Genomic DNA, 18,063 nt, shown 5'->3' with positions numbered 1-18,063 from the left:
GTGGGGAGAAAGACATAGTTTTTAAGACTCAAAAGGAAATGCTTGGAGCACGCATGTGTGGTCCCTGGGTCATTGAACTGGCTGATATCCCAGAGCATGTCATATGGGCCACGTGAACCAAGGGGTCCCTTGGGCCCTTCAGCGGATGTCAAAACATGGTCTAAGACTTCAGGCAGAAGTGTGGGGTGTGTTTTGCTGTAAGCCTTGCTTGAGAAGCCAGTGGGGTTTGGCCTCTTGTAGAGCCAGTGCACATTCACGCTGCTCGTTCCCTGGATGTTAACTATCTCTTTGTCACACACCGAAGTATCACCAGAAACATCTAAGGCTGCCTTTGCTCCTCTGTTGTGGTTACCTCCCTCTCTTTGAAGCAGTTTGGTGTTAGAAATGCTGAGCTATGAAGCTGAGGTAATGCTGGAGAAAGCTAGTGAGGCAGATGTCAGAATATAAAAAGAAAAAGGTTATTTCATGAAATTTTACCAAGCTGTTGTACCTAGAGACGTTCTTATCTTGGCCATAAAGGCAGGGTTTGTGACCATGCTTCCAAGAGCCTCAGGTGCCGTGATGCTTAGAAAGGCATATTTTTGGGGTGAGCTTCTACCAGTAGAGACCTGTGCTTGGAACTTGCAGAGAGGGTCTTCAGGATCCCTCAACCAAGCGAGCTCCCTTTTTCATGCTGCTGCACGGATTTTGCAGCCCATCAGTGCTGCAAGGGATGATGCTTCCAGTGATACTTCTGCCCTTGTCCTCCTCTGCTGGCATCTCTGCTGGCTGTGGTTAGTGGCTGGGATTCCTGGGCTGGCATATTTTTCTTTCACAGCTGTGCCAGAAGTGCATATTCCAGGCCCACTCCCTGCTGTGCCAAGGCGGATTGGCTTAATCAGACTATGGTAAATCTGTTGTTAATGTTTCACGCTTCACTGGACTTGCCAATTGTAGCTGCTGTGATTGCACCCCTGCTGCTTGTTTGACTGTCTGATGGCTAGCAGCCAGGTCCAGGAGATGGGAAGTCAAGTTAATTCATAGCAGTGAACGTAACATTAATCTAACGTTTCATTTTTTGGATATACTAGTAGGGAATAAGGAAATAGATTTCTTTCTCCCTTAAATAGGAAGCCTCTTGGCGAGGAGGAATTGTGAGTCTGTGCGTTGTCATTGAGGCCATCCTATTTCTCAGCACAAACCCAGTGCACATAATACCTAGTAATGAGTGTGCTGGTGCCACGCTGAGACTGGGCAGGGCGTGAGGACTAGCACCAGTGAAGCATCATTTCAGACCATGCCTGGCTGGTCCACATCTCCAGTTATTTCTTCGTTGCCTCATTCTTGGATGCGTGTCTTCAAGGATGGAGGGTTGGTTTCCTTGGCCTCACTTGCAGCTGCGGTCATGCTTGACTTGGTGCCATGGGCAGTGGGTCTAGTCTTGAGGGAGTGCTCTGCACTTGCCATCGTACCCAGACTTGCTAGGGAATTGCAGGTGTCCCCATCTCTTGCCACCTGGCTGGTTGACAGCGCTTTGTTATTTTTGTAATGTGGTGTTCTCTTCCTTTGCATGTTGTTCTCAGGCTGATGGGACTTGGGAATAATGTGCTCTGATGAGCTGGAGGTGGTCAGCCCAGCCAAGTTTCTGACAGAGATGAAAGGTCTTGTGCCGTCTGCCCTGCCAGCAGCTTCAGCAAGCACAAAGCAAGGGCTGTGTGCTTGAGCCGGCCGTTTGCGGGTTTGTAAGAGCAGTTAATGGGAGTGTATATGCAGCCAAGTGGCTGCTTCAGCAGTGCATGAATGAATCCGAATGTGTGAGCAAACCCAAGGTTTGCTGGTGCCCCACCAGCCTGCCCCATACTGTCTCCTCTGCGAGACACGGGCACCATGGAGCCCAGAGCTTCCAGCATATCGTTAATAACCATCCAGCTTCCCTCTCTCTGTACTGAATCTTGATGTGATAATCATCACTGTTTTAAAACCTAGCCCCTGTATGCGCATCTGCAATTCGGTGGCTTGTCACAGAGTGTTGTCCCCACTTGCTTTGTCCCTGTGCACAGAGCTGGGCACAGCCTCAGGTCTGGTACTGCATGGGTGTGTTAGGGGTGGCCCTGGATCTGAGCTAGGCTGCTTCGGGTCATGAGCCTGTTGTGGTACCCTGGGCTGTGTGTGCTTCCTGGCCCAGGCACTGAGCTCCAAGTGGCACAGACCTGTCCTGCAGTGCCAGACCAACCCAGACAGGAGCCTTGGTCCCTGCTTTATGTCTCTGTCATCCAGCATCTTTCAGCTGTGGCCCATACAAAGTGAGTACCAGAGGAGTTTGCTTTGTTTTCCTTATTTTTTCTTGTTTGCTTAGTGATCTATGGACTACTTCAAACAGATCTCTGGAGAAGCAGCTAGAAGAAGCAAGCCCATCTATACAACACAACAGTATATGCACATGACCCTTTTATTTTGAGTCCATGCTTTCTTTAGAAAGTTTCTAGTGGCCTATCAATCCAAAAGGGTTAAAACAATCATTGCTCTATTGTAGGAAGGAAGCTTACCAGAGGAGATGAGACTTTTTTTGGATTGGTGCAAGACTGTTAAGAGAAGAGCAGCAGTGTTCTATTCTACCACGGCCTTCCCGCTTTCTCACCGGTACACGAGGCGTGTTTCTGTAAACGTGTTTTTTCCCCAACAAACAGAGAAGCGTGTCTGGGTGTGGGTACAATGGAGTGAAAAAAACTTAAAGTCCTCCTCTGCACGTGTGCCTCCGGGGAGGAAGGAGCAAAGGTCTGCCAGCACCATCAGCACCATGACTGATAAGGCAGAGCTCTTGAATTCCACAGGGATCAGAGCAGTGTATGAGCCTGTTCAGAAATGAGTTGAGAAAGGCTGGGATGCAGTTTCATAAGCATTTCTTACAGTAGCAACCTCTATGCAAAAAAATACACAGCTCTGAAATGTTCATCCTTGCTCCTATGCTGCCTACCTTGTGTTGCTAGTACAGCTGTTCAGGCAGCTGTGCAGTGGACTTGCTCAGAGACCTATTGTGTTTGAAAATAACACTTCCCTTCCCTTTTTTTTTTTTTTTTTTTTTTTAAACTGTCAGGAGCAACTCCTGCTTCTTGAATATGTGGTGGTAAAAACACAGCCCTAGACTTGGGTAAGCTGGTTGTGGCTCTGTATCAAGATGTCTTTGCTTAGCTCTGAACTTGATAGTAGGGGTCAAACCTTTGACTTGGAGGTGCTCTTCCAGCAGGCCAGATGATGTTTGTTGTAAGCATGCTGCAAAGCTGAATAGTATTAAAGTCCACAGAAATAAGGTCTCTTTGGGCAAGATCCCCATGTCCCATCCCATAAAAACACGTGTTCGTGACCACCAGGCACCCTGAGTATGTCACCTGGGAGTAGCAGTGCTGCCTGCTGCTCAGCTGTGGTTTTCCCAGTTCTGTGGCTGAAGGCAGCATTTCTTTATTTATACACAAATACCCATTGGAAGTGTTTCAGTGCTACTTAGTGTTTTGTATTCTCCTTCCTTTTTTAAAAGAAGTTGCAATAAAAAGAAAAAAAGCCATGAAAAAACTTTAATTGCACCGTCCAGAATTGTACATGCTTAAAGTGAGTCACTATGGGATCGTATAACCGTAATCTTTGTCCTCATCTCCACCCTGCTGCATGTCACTCTCCTTCCCTGAAGCGCTGCTCTGGCTTCTAGGAGCTTTTGTCATCTGTAAAACACTCTCCAATGCAGAAAGAGTCAACCAAAAATTCTATTGAATACCACAAATGCTTTATCCTTTATCTGACCTCTTAGTACTACAACTAGAAACTCTTCTAGATATTTTGTGAAGATACCTCAGTGCAGATCTTTATGCTTCTCTGTCGGAGCATGTGTGTCAATGTGAGAAGGGGGAGGGCTTGCGTGACTGTGGCTTGGGAAGATGCGGCTGCCTTCTCCTTTCCTTGTAGTATTTTCCATCCTTTGCGGTGGTGGAAATGCTTTATTTTCTCTGATTTTGAAACTTTCATAAATTCCCCTTGTAGTTTTGGTACATTCTGGGGGATTTGGAGTTATTTTCACTTTCTCTTCTAGGCTGTTGCTGTGCTCTGCTAAAGGTTTCTCCTGTGGAGTGCAGCAGCAGTGGCTTGTACCTCCCTCTGCAGCTTCTAAAGCACCTTGTAGTTCTGTGCTTTGTGTCGTACATTTCAAAGGGGAGAGATTCCCCTCTTGGGTCCTGTTAAGCTGCTTAGCTTGTCACATTCAGGAAAAACAAGTGACAGACCTCCCTAGTCTTAATTTTGCAGTGCCCCTGTCTTAAACTCCTCTTCCAGCAGATGTGAACCCTGTGTATGGCAGGTGTACGGATCGGGGCCCTGTAGCCTGTACGGCAGTTTGGGGACACAGGTCAGTTTGTCCTTGGTTCACGGGGAAGCTGATGTGTATCTACCACCAAAAGACTGAACCTGATGGTGTCTGTGGGTCCCTGTCCCAATATGTGTGTGACTTTTGTGTTTTGATGCCCCGCTGCCTATCATAACAAGTTAAAAATAAACCTTGGTGTTATTCTACAGTGTGGGTAGAGCATTCCTTTGAAAGTTCAAGTGCGAAAGTGATAGGCATTGGCAAAAATCTGCCACCTTCAGACTGGTGCCAGAGGGAGCTCATCCCCTTCTCATTTAGCTTGTCTCCAGGTTTTTTTCAGTGTCTTTTTAGGAAGCTGTGCTTATCCCTGCTGGTAATGCTGTGGCTGATCCTGTGTCTGAGTTCTAGGTACATAGCCAGCATCTGCACTTGAAAAAGTCATTGGAGCTTACAGGAGACAACTGTAAAATGATCTCTGAGCCAGTAGAAATGCCTTGGAGCAAGAGCTGTGAAGCTCAGTCTGCTCAGCTCTGTGGAGGTCACAGTGCGTATGTCTTTGTGCGGAGAAAATACTACTCGGAGTCTTTAACTTCCCAAAGAGAGTCATAGTAAGCACGAATGCTTGACCTTGGTTTTTGTTTAACACACACAGCATGGGCATTGGTACGAATCTGGGTGAAACACAGTTTTGTATGCGAGGTCTGATCCAGCGATGGTGTGGGCAGCTCTGTTCTTAAACTAAAAAAGTGGAGGTGGAGGGGAGAGTGGAGAAGGTGTGTTATGCAAACAGGGACAAAGAAGTGAGTCCGTGTAGAAATAGCCACAGGTGCAAAAGGAGGAGAAAACCACAAGGCCACACCTTGGCTGATAGAAAGCAAATGTGTCAGAATTCTCTGTGTATTTATGCTCCCACAACCCCCATATCTCTTTTTTGGTCCTAATGCTAACTCTCTTGGCTCTGTTTCCCTGTCCAGTGTGTCGAGACTTTGCTGTTCTGGAAGATCATACCTTGGCCCATAACTTGCAGGAGCAAGAGAGTAAGTAGCAATGATCTTTGGAACAACCTGAAGCAATTTTGTCCCAACAGATACCTGGTTCTGGTTTTGCTGAGAAAAACTCTCCCTACTTTTATTTAATTTTTTATTCTTTTTAATGGAATATGGGTTATTATTACTGTCTTCACAGTCCTCTAACACTGCTCTGCATTCTGCCCCACCTCACCTTGTGCCCTAGAGATAGATGCATTTCATGTTTCAATTTTGTGCCTCTTTTAGAGTTGTTTATGCTATTTATGATAAAACTGCATGTGGGAGTGCACTTGAGGTTTTGTTGCTGTGCAAGGTTTTTAGAAATGACTAGCAATTTTGGAAGCTTCCAGTTTTATAGGCTGACCTGAGGTGCAACCAGAATTCTTTTACTTATTTCAAAATTGCTAGTGCCTGCCTTTTGAAAGGAGGTTTCTTTTTAAGACATTTTGAGGTAGGGCAGCTGTACACTACAAGGGTTTGAAAAGGAGAAAAAAAGTACAGCTAGGAACTTCAAAATGACTGTTGGGGTTTTTTTTTGTTTTAATTTTTTTTTACATGCTTATCTGCTACTTGGGGTATGTTTGCATTGCAGTTTCAGGTGTGGTGGCGCCTCTAATCTGCTTTGCTGGGTGCCAAGACCATTGGTATCTACCAGTACTAGGTGCTAATACTCTGCCAAACGTGCAGCTCGTGCTGAAGTTGTGCCCTTGCTGCTGGAACCTGAGACCATTGAATTAAAGCTGGCTCTCAGCTGCAGCTCATGTAGCCATCTTTTCTTGCAGACAGCATCCATGTATGGTAAAGGACTCACTGTAGTATTCAGTTGCTAAATATAAAGGTAGTGAGATTCTGGAACCAATTATGTTGAGAGCGAGAGAAGTTTCCTCTTCTGGAGGTTCTTGAGAACAGATTAGGGAAGTGTCCATCAGAAGTGGTTTAGGTTCAGCTCATCCTCACTGGTCTCTGTTGGTCCCTTCCAGCCCTTTATTAATCTAGGGTAATTTCCTGTGGCCAAACAATGAAATTCAAAGCCTAAAAAGCATTCCCTATAAATCTGGATGCGATTAAGATATGCAGATCTTGTTTTGGTAACAGATGTACATATACAGCCCCCTCAGTGTTGAAATGAGGCAATCTCAAGCTGCTAGCGGAATTCAGTTCAGGACTTCCCCACCTTTAGAGATAATACATGATTTTTTTTCCCTGCCAAGAGCTGTCTTCCTTTCTGGCCCGGAATGTCCCTCACACTTGGTTTGTCTTGTTTACACCGTGAAGTTCTGCAGGCTGACTTGAGGTTCTTGTCTCTGTTTATTTCCAGTTGAGCATCACTTGGCAACAAATGTTCAGCGTAATCGTCTGGTGCAACATGACTTGCGAGTGGCCAAGCAACTGCAAGAAGAGGAAGATCTGAAAGCACGGGCTCAAATCCAGAAACACCGAAAAGACTTGTGAGTTTGGGATGGAGCTGTTGAAATGCTAGTCCCATTTGGTCAGAGCACTGAAATTGGCTGCTTTGGTTTGAGTTGACTGACAGTACGTGGGGTTCCGGTTGATCAGCCTTTTGCTGTTGTTTCCTTTTACCTTTGGCTATCTGTTGCAATAGAAGTATTGATACTGGGCTCTGGCATGGAGCAATGAGAACAGGGTGCGAGTAGGTGGTCCTGGGGCCCATCCTGGCTTAGATTTTGTTGCCTGACCATGGGAAGGAGCCTTCCTGTTCTGCTGCCTGTTGGCAAAGTGAGGTAACTTGGCTACTTGCATTAACCTTGTTCCTGGCTAAAATCTGAAAAAGAAGAAATCACACCAACGAAATACACAGTGTTACAGTGAATTCTCTTGTGGCAATTGCAGATATCAGCGTGTTTACATTGTGCCTGATGAGTGCTTTTAAGGAGCTGGGTGCGATGCTTTTTCGTGTCCTGCTGCACCAAACAGCTGAAAGCCCTTGCTTTTGCGTTTGCAGATACTCCAGTGTGAAGTGACCTGGGAAGAGGAGCTGCTGCCCCAGGGTCACTTGGTGGAGATGGGTGTTGGAGGACAGGTCTTCTCTTGCAGTCAGTTCTGCAGCAGCTGTGGGAGGATGTTTAATGACTGATCCAGTTTGGTCTGCAGGTTTGCTCAGGCCCCACACACTAGATCTAACCCCGTGGGCTGTGATTTGGCTTTCTGTGTGCCATGGCTCTTAGGCTGTGGAGCTGGTGTAGAAATGAAACATGGCAGGGCAGGGCACACCAAACCGGCCTTTCCAATCTAGAGTTGAGACTGGTGCTTCCTCCCCTGAAACGCACACACTTAGTCCCTTGCAATGTATGAGATGTAACAAAAGGGTTGTGTGAGAGGGCTCAGTCGGATCCCAATGATGAGAGACAGGAGCTTGCTTTCGAATGGGGCTCCCTACAAATGCAGGGTCTGCAGGGCAGAGTGCACCTCCCAGCGTCTACGCTGCCTCCCAGCTTGCCTCTTGCTCCGTGATGCCACCCACCAGGTACAGTTGGTGGTGGATCACAGACCTTGGGTGGCTCATCCAGCAGAGACAGCGATGGAGTAGAAGAGCTCTGTGTTGCAGATGTGAGTTATAGGACTGGCTTCAAAGGAGATGCTCATAAAAGATTAGAAGCTGGGGTGTGACAAATCATCTGCTGTTTTCGATGTTCCCAGCATACTCAGGCGGCACTAGGAAGATACATGTGTATCTCTCAAGTCTGTGCTTTCTTTCAATAGTTTTGTCTTCATTACCAATTAGAGATGTAAGTATGTAAATGACAACATAAAAATTAATTTTGTATGGCAGAGATTGTTACTTGCTGGGAACTGCAAACAACTTCCTTGTTGTAGGACTGTGTAAAATGGGATTTACAAACTTTGTGAGCCAAGTTGCAGGCAGAACTGCTGATGCAAAATGTTGTGTCAGCAGCAGTTCTGCTCCTGAAAGCTTGAGCTCTTCTGCAAGAATAGTAAAAAAAAAAAAAAGTTGGAGGCATCCTTTTGTAATTTGATCTTTTTCTTCCTTAATTCCTTGTACGTTCCCATTGTCTCTTCCTTGTGCAAGATCAGCGTGTTCTGGCAACAAAATTATCCTCCCTGTTACTGCTTTCTGTATGGTTTAGGACATTTTGACACCGCAAGGTGACGGGAGGAGTAAAGGGGCAGAACTGAGTGCTCTTTAGAAACAGGGAATGTAAAAAAGCTCTTCAAATTTATGCAATTTCCTCTGTCTTTCGAATCCTAGATTCTCTCAGGCTTTCTGATGATAAATGAGAGAATAGAAGTAACTTCTCTTCTTAAGAATTCGGGGAAGCATCAAACCTTATTTTCTTGCTTCTTTAAAAGCATCTCTCACATCTAGCTGAGCAGCTTGCACACTGCTAAGCATAGTAGCAAGGTTGCTAAAATAACTGTTGGAAATACTGTGAAAATATGCTCTTTCCTCATTTTGCTCCCAGTGCTGTGGTGGTTCTTTTACACTAATGTGAGCAGTTCCTTTGAATGATTCCCTTAAACCCTTTTTTTTTTTTTATTTTTCCTCCCCTCATCTGGCAACAATTAGTTGCTACAGCCAGTGTGAATGGGAGCTTTCTGATCACACTGACTTTTTCCCCCCCACCCCCTCTTTTTCATAAACTGTTGTAGAGTTTCCCTGACACTCTTGACACTCCTGGCTGCCCAGGATTGAAGGATTCTTTGGCGTGATATTTGGGGATGATGAGGTGTATGTTGCTCTGGCTGATTTCTGGGAACTGATGGGCGCTTGAACTTAGATTAAAGAAAACGAAGGGCAAGAAGAGCCGTCAAATTTCTTTAACCTGTTTTCTTATGATCAGTCAAGCTGTAACACCAGCTTATGTTAAGTAACTAATAAAGTCTCAGCATTTAATTACCACTGAGCAATAAAACAGAACATCTAATTCTCTGTTGCTGTTCAGTGGTTCTTAGAGATTGATACGGTGTATTCCAAGATGTGTGTCATCAGGAACAAGAAAATGCTGCGTCTTTTGCATTACTTCTACTGTTCTTTGCTGTGAATGGGAAGCCAATGACCTTGTTGCCTTGGCTCAGAAACAGCTAATCGTCTTTCAGTCTCCTGTTTGTCTGCGATAAGATGTATTTTAAGCATTTAGCAAGTCAGTTGGTGCTGGTGAACTTGGCACCTTAGCTCAGTTCACAAGTGCTGGGGGAACCGGAGACGTGCAATGCCTTGATATGTCTGACCTTTCTAACTTATTTTCTACCTGGACTCATGTCTTCTGAGACTGGGGTCATAAGGGATCCACTGTCTTAAGCCCACTGACAGCCTGCTCCCCAGGATTTGCACATTCAGCTGTGGTTTTGCTGGGGACTCTGGTTCCCTCCTGGTACCATGTTTGCCATGGTCCAATTTTATTTGCCAGGTTCAAGAACTAGATTTGCTGCTGTGTGAGTTCGTGTGTCTTTGAACAGATCTCTCCTTGGAGTCAAGTGAAACGCACACAGGAACACACAAAAAAATGCCAGGTTTTATTACCTGGATGAAAGAAACTGATGTCTGAAGATGTTTGACCTATTGATAACTCCCGCCCTACCAACACTGAAATACATGAGTGCCTGCCAGGGTGTCTCTAGATGTGGGTCAGTTTAGGGATACGCACAAGTGTTTGCAAGTATGGTGGTCTGGGAAAGGGAAGGAAATGTCATGTTGTGCCAATGACTTGGGGTTCATGTGTGTTTGGGGTGGGGGATATAAATAACATGCAATACCCAATTGCATGTCTGCTTCCAAGGAGCAGTTGACAGAAATAAAGAAGCTTATTTTCCCTCCTCCTGCATGTTCCTTTTCATTCCCTATAACAGATTAGTTGTTTCTTGGTGGCATTTGTCCTCTAAGTCCTCTTCTTGTTGCAGTGTCCTTCTTCCCCACCCTAAGCCACATATCCACTCTTTCCTCTTCTCTCATTCTTCTTCACTTCCTAAAAAAGCAGGCTGTGTGGTGCCACTGACTGCTCTGGCCGTGCCACTGTTCTCTGTTTTGCTACCAAAAGTGCTTGTCTGCATTTACTGTTTTAATTTCCTCCACTCACATCCTAGATCCTCTTCCAGTCCTTTGCCTCCAAGTTCGCTAGGTTATTTATGCCCTGATCCTTGCTCAAGCCTAGAACTAGTTGCTCCAGCCCACATATCACAACTTTGACACAGCTGAACCTGCTTCTCTTGAAATATTTGCTTGACTTCTGTAATAACGCTCTTGGTAGTCCTCCCATCACCTATCTGATCATTGCCAGCATATTCTTCAAAAGATTGGATTCTAATAAAGCAAGCTCTGCCTGTTGCTGTTCCCATTCTCATCTCCTTCTGTGCCTTGCCTTTCAGTAGGCTCAATTGCAAAGATAGCTCAGATTGATTTTTCTGACCTGTTCAGAGCTAATCTTTGGCTCAATTTCAACAGCACTCAAATAGAGAGCTCTTAATCTTTTTTCACAAATCCCCCAGCCCTTTTCTGGGCTGCCCTAAGGAACCCCTGGCCATCGTTCCAGCCTGTTTGCTGGGCATCAGAGCACAACACTGGGTATGGCAGAATTCTTGCAGATGCTTTCAGTATGACGTCCCTGAAATACAGCCTTCCCTGTCTGTCTGCACAGACGAAACTCTCATTTCGTGTCTCAGTTACTCTGGTATCTCTCTGTCCCCAGTTAATGCAATCTTGTGTCGTTACCGCATTCGCGTTGGCATTGTGATGATGGCTTCTCGCCCCTTGTTTTGACGCATGTCGCTCTCTTGCATCTTGGCACTGATTCTGCTTTTTTGTCTTGTCCCACCTCAGCAGCATTTCTCATTCATTGCTGAACTGCCACCTCCAGCCTCTGCTTGGCCTACTTACTGCATTTTGCTATCAGCATTTCTGCACTTTCTCCTTCTTGGCTTTCATGTGAAAATCACTTTTCAGAAATGCCTGCATTAACTGGACCCCTAAGCGCCTCCTTTGGCACCACATGTACAACAATTCCTTGGCAGAATTGGACTGTTTGCAGAGACTCCTATGTACTACGTTGGCCTGTCCAATCTTGTGGTACCTACCTCCTTTCTTAGTAAACTGACTATGAATCTGTTTTCTCTTGCTTTATTCTCTGATTCTGAACGTTTGGGGACCTATTTTCTAAATTTGGCTAGCAGTAAGTACAGGAAGTCTTGGTCCCTGGTGAGGCTTCATAGGCTCTGCACTAATACTGAGTAATAATTCTTCTGTGTACATCAGATGGGTTCTTGAGCCCTTTTATCCCTTTCTGCAGGCTGACTGATGCCTGTGACTTTAGCTGCCTATAATCCTTGTCTCCTTGCCTTCTAGAGAACGACAGGACTGCGAGATCGCTCAGGAAATCCAAGTGAAGCTGGTATTTGAAGCAGAGCAGCGCCGCAGGCAAGAGGAGAAAGACGAGGTAACCTTTAAAGCTGCAGGGATGGCAGGGCTATTTGTAGCAGCCCTTTGAGTGCAGGAATTTCTCAGTCCTTAGCCACAGGAGTTGGCTTGCATGGTGTCAGTCCCCTCACAGGTCTCGGTATGCACAGAGATTTTGGGGAGTCCTGTTACAGGAGTAAAACAGTCATAGTCCTCATGCTCAAGGGTCACAGGGGTTGTTGATGCCAGTAGCCTTGCTAATGAAGAGGGCAAGTAACAGATGAGTCTTGTTGAGGTGTTCATTGCCCTGGTGTAGGAAGTTGTAATTGTTTATGCACTTTCAGATCTGCTTGCTTTCTCAAATGCAAGATGACAAGTACTATGTTTGTGAGAAGCCTGGGTTGTGATTTCTTCATCTTTGGTGCAAAGACTTCAGCAGAACCCTCAGCACAGTCTTCAGTCTCTGGCTTCTCCATTATCTTCTTGCATCTTCACAGCCTGAATACTCTGATGCAGTTTCTTGCTTGCAGATTCCTTTTGTTATTGCAAAATATTGCTCCGCTGCTGTTTGCTGGCGAGTGGGCAGTGTGGTCTGTCCATGGCTTTCAAAGGATTTTGCTTGTTGATTACTTTATTGTGTCAGCCTGTCAGACTGGGCATTCAAGAAAGCCACAGAATGGAGCAATACTTGTATGAGCCTGGAATGTGGCCCCACTTTCAATTACAGATAGTTCCCTGAGAAGTATGAGTAGTCTAAAGATGCTCAAGAGGCACCCTGTGGCACTTTCTCTGTAAGAAGAGCTTAAACACAAGGCTGTGTTTCCTAGAAGATCCTCAAATAAGAATCTGTCCTTACCTGACAGGTGCGTCGCTCTGGTTGTGCAAGACTTCATTTTCTTCTTATACCATTAAGTCCAAGCAAGTACTGAAAGGCTGCCCTGGCAGACAGGGAGGGGCTTACAAGAGAAGCTTGTGGTAATGGGGCTGGGAGGAGCACTAGTAAAGGATTTCTGCTATAAATGTGACCATCTTATTTTTGGGAAGGTGAAGGGGATGCAGTACAACTCATGCTGGCTGTGGGAATCGCACCTTTCCTTCCTGCTTTCTGTAGAGAGCTGCTGGGATGTCAGCAGTCTGACAACAGATCCCTGCAATCTGTCAAACCTGCCTGCTGACCATCTTGTGCTGTCGGGAGCAATCTTCAAATGAATGTGGCTCAAAGCAAAGGGGAGAAGTCATAAATGCTCTTTCCCTTCCTGCTAGTATGTGAGAAATTCCCAAGTGTGGCTGAAATGTAGCTGTGGACTGAGTTAGGCTGCAGCTAGTACCAGAGTGTGGCACTGCTGCCTCTCCTTGCAGTGGGTTTTCTGGAGTGCTTGAATTGATACTGCTTTCCTTCTAAGGTCCCTGCCAGCATTATTTCATTTGGGTGGGCTCCTGTGCTGATGCAGAGCCTGAGCGGCATGAGTGAGGCTGCACAGTGCCCCAGAGAGTTATCAGCTGGCAGTGACAAACATCAGAGCCCCTTCTGTAGCTCTCAGCACAGCACTTGCAGGTTGCTCTGTATTACGCCAGTACTGGCCGCAGGCCGGGCTAGTCATGTATTTGTCACACGTGAGGGTGTAGCAGCTGCCCAACGTTCGCGATAGCTCCCTGGTATCAGTAGTGACTACCAGTGCTGTGCCACAGCTCTGCGTGAGGCAGATCCAGTCTGGTGCGCAGGGCACTTAAATGAAGTGCTAAGCCTGCCTACTTACAAGTCCAGTTTGGAAGAAATGGTTTGTGTGGATTTGCAAGTCCTGAGCTGTTTCAGTCGTGGAGATAATGTGCTTAAGCCCATATATTTATAGACTTACTGTACTTGCTAGAAGAGGTTAACCTTGTCAGGAGAAAGGAAGTGGGGATTTTTGGGGTGGTGTTTTGTTTTCTTTTTGGTAAAGATCCTGTGGTATCCCCAGGTCCTCCACAAAGCTGGTTACTGAGCAAATCCAATCTGAATCCTGAAATAATAGTTTGTACTTGAACACCTATCCAATGTCCTCCAGTGCTGGCTTTGCTCTGGAGCGTGTTGGCTCTTAGTTTGCATTTCAGTAATGCCTTTCCTGTCTGCAATGTACACTTTACATGCGTGGCTCTATAAAGGTCCTGAGGATTAGGGAGGCTTAAATATAGCATCCAAAGGGATAGCATACCCTGCTGGTATCTTCCAGCTTCTCTTTCTAGCTTCAGAATACCTCCGCTGACTTGCAAGTGTCTGGGCCTCAAATGAGCCCCAGGGAGCTGTTTGCTGTTGTTGGGCCTTGTTGATCCATTAGTCAATCTTGAAGGAAAACCAATTAGAAAAATGGAGTGCTATTGTCTTTGATGGCATATCTACCAAAACTGCGACAGAAGATAAACGGCTGCAGTCCCTGCAGCGCTCCTGCCTTGTGCCTGCTCCTCTCTTCCTAACGTCCCTTTCGATTTTCTTTTCCTTCAGCCTCTTGTCTGTCAAATTGATGCATTTCCCTGCCTGGCATCCTACAGTCCCTGTAAATTACCACTAGTTTGAAGCGAGTTCATAGTTGCTCTGTTGAACTCCTTGCAGTCCAAAGTGCCTTCAGCTGGAGACAGTCTTTGCCTCTGTTTTTTTTCTTTCCCTAGTGGAGTTCAGGGGGCATTTCCAGCCCACTCGTGTGAGCAGGTGTACGCTTGTGTGACTTCCAAACCCTTGCTGAAAGTCTGAAGTTGCACACACAGTCCCCTTCTGCTGTGCTATGGCCATTAGGGCTTTACAGGCTTGTGTGCAGGTGAAATGGCAACCTGTGAGTCTGCCACGGGGTTGGAAGGTCAGCGGTGGCCCTTGTGTCAACCACTAAGTTGGAAGCCCCATCCAGCCCAGGGGTTGAATTTGAGAGTAACCCTGTCATTGCCATGTCTGACAAATTAAACTATCAGGATTTTTATAATTGAATAAAGAATTTGAATAAAAGAACCTGGAGATATTTTTTTGGGGGGAGAGGTAATGTCTATTTTCTTCCATCTCTGCAGGACATTGCCCGTCTCCTACAACAAAAAGAACTGCAGGAAGAAAAAAGGCGCAAGAAGCACTACACAGAATCCCAGGGACACACAGTCTATGAAGACAGCTATTACGCAGAAAATGGAGGTGCGTGTCTGATAGGTAAAGGATCCAAGATCATGGCATATAGGTGAACCTGATGATCTGGCAACTCCGTTCAGGAGATTTCCCTTATACTACAGTCCTGCATTCAGCACTGTAGCATTGCATCAGTTTCCAGCGTTAGGATCGGACTTTATTCTAGAATCAGGAAATATTTGCGGGGGAAAAAAAAAAGAAGAAAAAGAAAAAAGTGGAGTAGGCAATTTTATAATTTTTGATTAAAGATCTAGAAGATGGCCGAAAAGACAGGGATAGGGTCTGTGGTGTGTGTATGTGCAAGCACAGCCATGCATGCATGTTTTGAAAGGGCTTGTGGAAAAGACCGTAGCTGATGGTACTGATAAGCCACAGTTACTTCTGTGTGACACCAGGGGAGAGAAGTAGATGTAATTCCATGCTTGAATTTGAAAAGAAACAGTTACGTGTTCTTGTCTGCGATGCTATGCTGGCACAGCTACGAGCATAAAGGAATAAATGCTGGTTCATAGAACGGCCTTTCAAAAATAACTCCTTACAGGTATGTATCCAAGCATTAAAATTAGCACAGCCGCTCTGAATGACTTACTGAATAACAAGGTCATCTCCACAGAATGCTTCTGCTGTGATTATCATCTGGGACTGTACATTGTAGAAAAGATGTGACCCACAGCGCTGTGTTGCTTTCTCTTGGTTGGCTTCTGTGATTAAATACAGACCTTCTTTAAATTGGGAGGAGAGAATCAGGGTGTGTTTAATTATGGAGCAATCTGGGGATGGCTTTGGTGTGCATTGGTGGTGGTTCTTGTGTTCTTTCTTCAAAAAAAATGTGAGAAAGAGACGGGCTGCTTTTAATTAACAGATTGTGAAGATGAAGATCAAACCTCTTATCTCTCATTGTAACATCAATGGCATTGGTGACTTTAAATGTCTTTATTTGAACTTACACAAAGAATTTTAGTTTCGATTGGGAAGTTCAAGGACGGCCAAGAAAACACAAAACACAAAGTGCAAAACAGTAACCAAGTGGAAACTTCATGACCACAAGTCTTGCTACGTGTACAGACCTGGGAAAGACTTTGGTCTTGGAGTCTTATGGCCAACCGATACTTCAGTTTTTCAGAATTAAATGGGACAAGTCCCTGAAAAACTACAATATAGGGTAATAGTGTTGTCATGCAGAGATGGTAGGACAGGTGGATTTCTATAATAGAAATCAGCTGACAGAAGCCTGTGACTCTCTGAACTGAGACTGTGGTGTGGATTTGGAGAGCAGGATGTCTTGTGGATCTGACTTTTCTTTCTGCAAGAATCTGTAGTCTTGGAGGTGAGGTGGAAGGTGTTTTGCCTGACCATTCATAGTGCTGCTCTTCATCCTCATTCTTTAAAAACTAGAAAGAACTGGAGTGGATTATGATGCCTGGATCATCTAGTCCATTGATCTGGAATCTCTTAAATACTTGGGTGCCATTTGATTAGGCTTTAGCATCTTCATTTTGCATCGTCCTCATTACTTGTGAACTTTAAGAGAAAAAGCCCTGCTTTGTTTGGGTTTTAGTCTGTCTTGAGACTGAATAAAAACTTATCCACATTCAGGAGGAGTGTGGATTAGGGCTATTGCTCCAGAGCAATCTGAGCTCTTAAAAAGTGGAAAAATAAACATGAAAAAACTTCCTTCCAGAAGTGTCTGTGCCATGAAAAACATTTCTGTATTCACTCAGTTACTTGCTGCTTGAGAGAGTAACTCCAGGACCTAAAGAGTGTTTACACAGCCCCTGCAGAAATTGCTGCAGGAATCGGTGCCTGCTGAGGAGTTAGTCGCCCTGAAATACTCCAAAACCAAATCTTCTGCTCGGGCTGTCTGGCATGACTGCATTACCTGCGCCAATCCTGTCCCAGCACAGCCACGCTTTACTCTTTCTTGATCTCATGCTTAATCTCCTGCTCTCTGCTGCTGTATCTATTGAGCTTTCCTTGATAAGAAAATTGAACTAATTTTTAGACCCTTGTTATAGTTCAAAAATTGACTCTTGCTTTCGGGCTCTGGTCTCCGTTGTTCAGTAAGTCACATAGATTGTTTCACGGAACATTTGTTTTCTGTAAGTCATGTGAACGGTCTAAAACTGAATGGAAAAACCCACCAATTAACAAGAACTGCTGTGGTTGCTCTTACAGTTCTTGGATTTTTAAAAACGTACCTGTTCTGGATAAAAGTCACATAGATTTGTTTTCAAGGTAGATTTTTCTGTAGGCTGTGTTTTTGCTGGCTCTGAAAAAGTTTTTTCTGAATAGAATGACTTGCAGGGAACATTCAGTTTTGGTGTGTTTTTCATTGTTTCCCCCCTGAAATCTAGATGATTGTAAGGAAGTCAGAGCTATTTATTAAAACAGAATGCAGTTTGTGTGCAGTGAAATCTATTTTAAATATTATTAGATACTGTAAAAGAACTCGGCAGTGGAGAAGGAAAGTCTTACACTGCTGGCTTTTTTTTTTTGTATAGTTTTAGTTCAAATCAGCTTCTGCTTCAAGGAAATTTTTTTTTTTCTTCAGAAATACGCCTTCATTCTGAAAAGCTGTTGTAGAGATAACAGTTTACTCAGTGCAATGATTTTCCTTAGCAAATAGGTTGATTGGAAAATAAGTCTATCGGCAGATTGTAGGCAGACTGCTGCATCCTCATAGCTGTGTCAGGTTTATTGCTGAAATTAAAAGCAAAGAAAATTTCCACCTGCTTTCTGGAAAGCACGGAGGAAACAACTCGCCAAGCTGCCGAGTAAGCAGCTTTTACAGCTACATTGCTGAGGTCAGGAGCCTGGGCTTTGTGAAGTCTTCTCCTGCTCTTAAATTTCCTGTAGCCCTCTCTGCAGTCAGAGCCTAAACTTTTATTTAGGCAATGAATAAGTCTGGGCCCTGAAACTTCTGGATCTGCAAGAGAAACCTGACAGTCTGTGGTGGAAGATGTTTGGATGCTGCAGCCATCCATCATCTTGTTCTTGCTTTTTTTTTTTTAAAAAAAAAATAATTAAATAATCCCATCCCACTTGACTCTCTCTTCTGCTTTATGCGGGTCTTTGCCCTCTATAGGTAAGGCTGTTTTCTGATGAAAAACCTTGTGCCCAAAGCCAGGGCAAGGTACCGGTGCTCGTAAACCAGGATCCAACTTGATCCTCTGCTTGGCCCCTCGTGACCTTAGGCCTCCCA

At 45.0% G+C, this 18,063-nt stretch overlaps 1 protein-coding gene across 4 annotated transcripts in view; it reads left to right on the top strand.

Annotated features, from left to right (window-relative positions):
* Positions 1-18,063, top strand: part of CCDC50 (coiled-coil domain containing 50) — a 44,998-nt gene that overhangs the window by 12,363 nt on the left and 14,572 nt on the right. For 3 of the 4 annotated variants that reach the window (XM_054205945.1, XM_054205948.1, XM_054205946.1), the window contains exons 2-5: positions 5,302-5,364; positions 6,674-6,803; positions 11,672-11,762; positions 14,753-14,870. In XM_054205945.1, coding sequence (XP_054061920.1) covers positions 5,302-5,364; positions 6,674-6,803; positions 11,672-11,762; positions 14,753-14,870 — 402 coding nt within the window. Of the gene's footprint in view, positions 1-3,115; positions 4,936-5,301; positions 5,365-6,673; positions 6,804-11,671; positions 11,763-14,752; positions 14,871-18,063 lie in introns of those variants that run through there. The other variant, XM_054205947.1, reaches the window with a different exon arrangement.

This window comes from Rissa tridactyla, chromosome 6 (assembly GCF_028500815.1).
Source record: "Rissa tridactyla isolate bRisTri1 chromosome 6, bRisTri1.patW.cur.20221130, whole genome shotgun sequence".
Taxonomy (NCBI): Eukaryota; Metazoa; Chordata; class Aves; order Charadriiformes; family Laridae; genus Rissa; species Rissa tridactyla.
The sequence above is the reverse complement of the archived record's forward strand: the minus strand, read 5'-3'. Positions and strand labels throughout refer to the sequence as shown.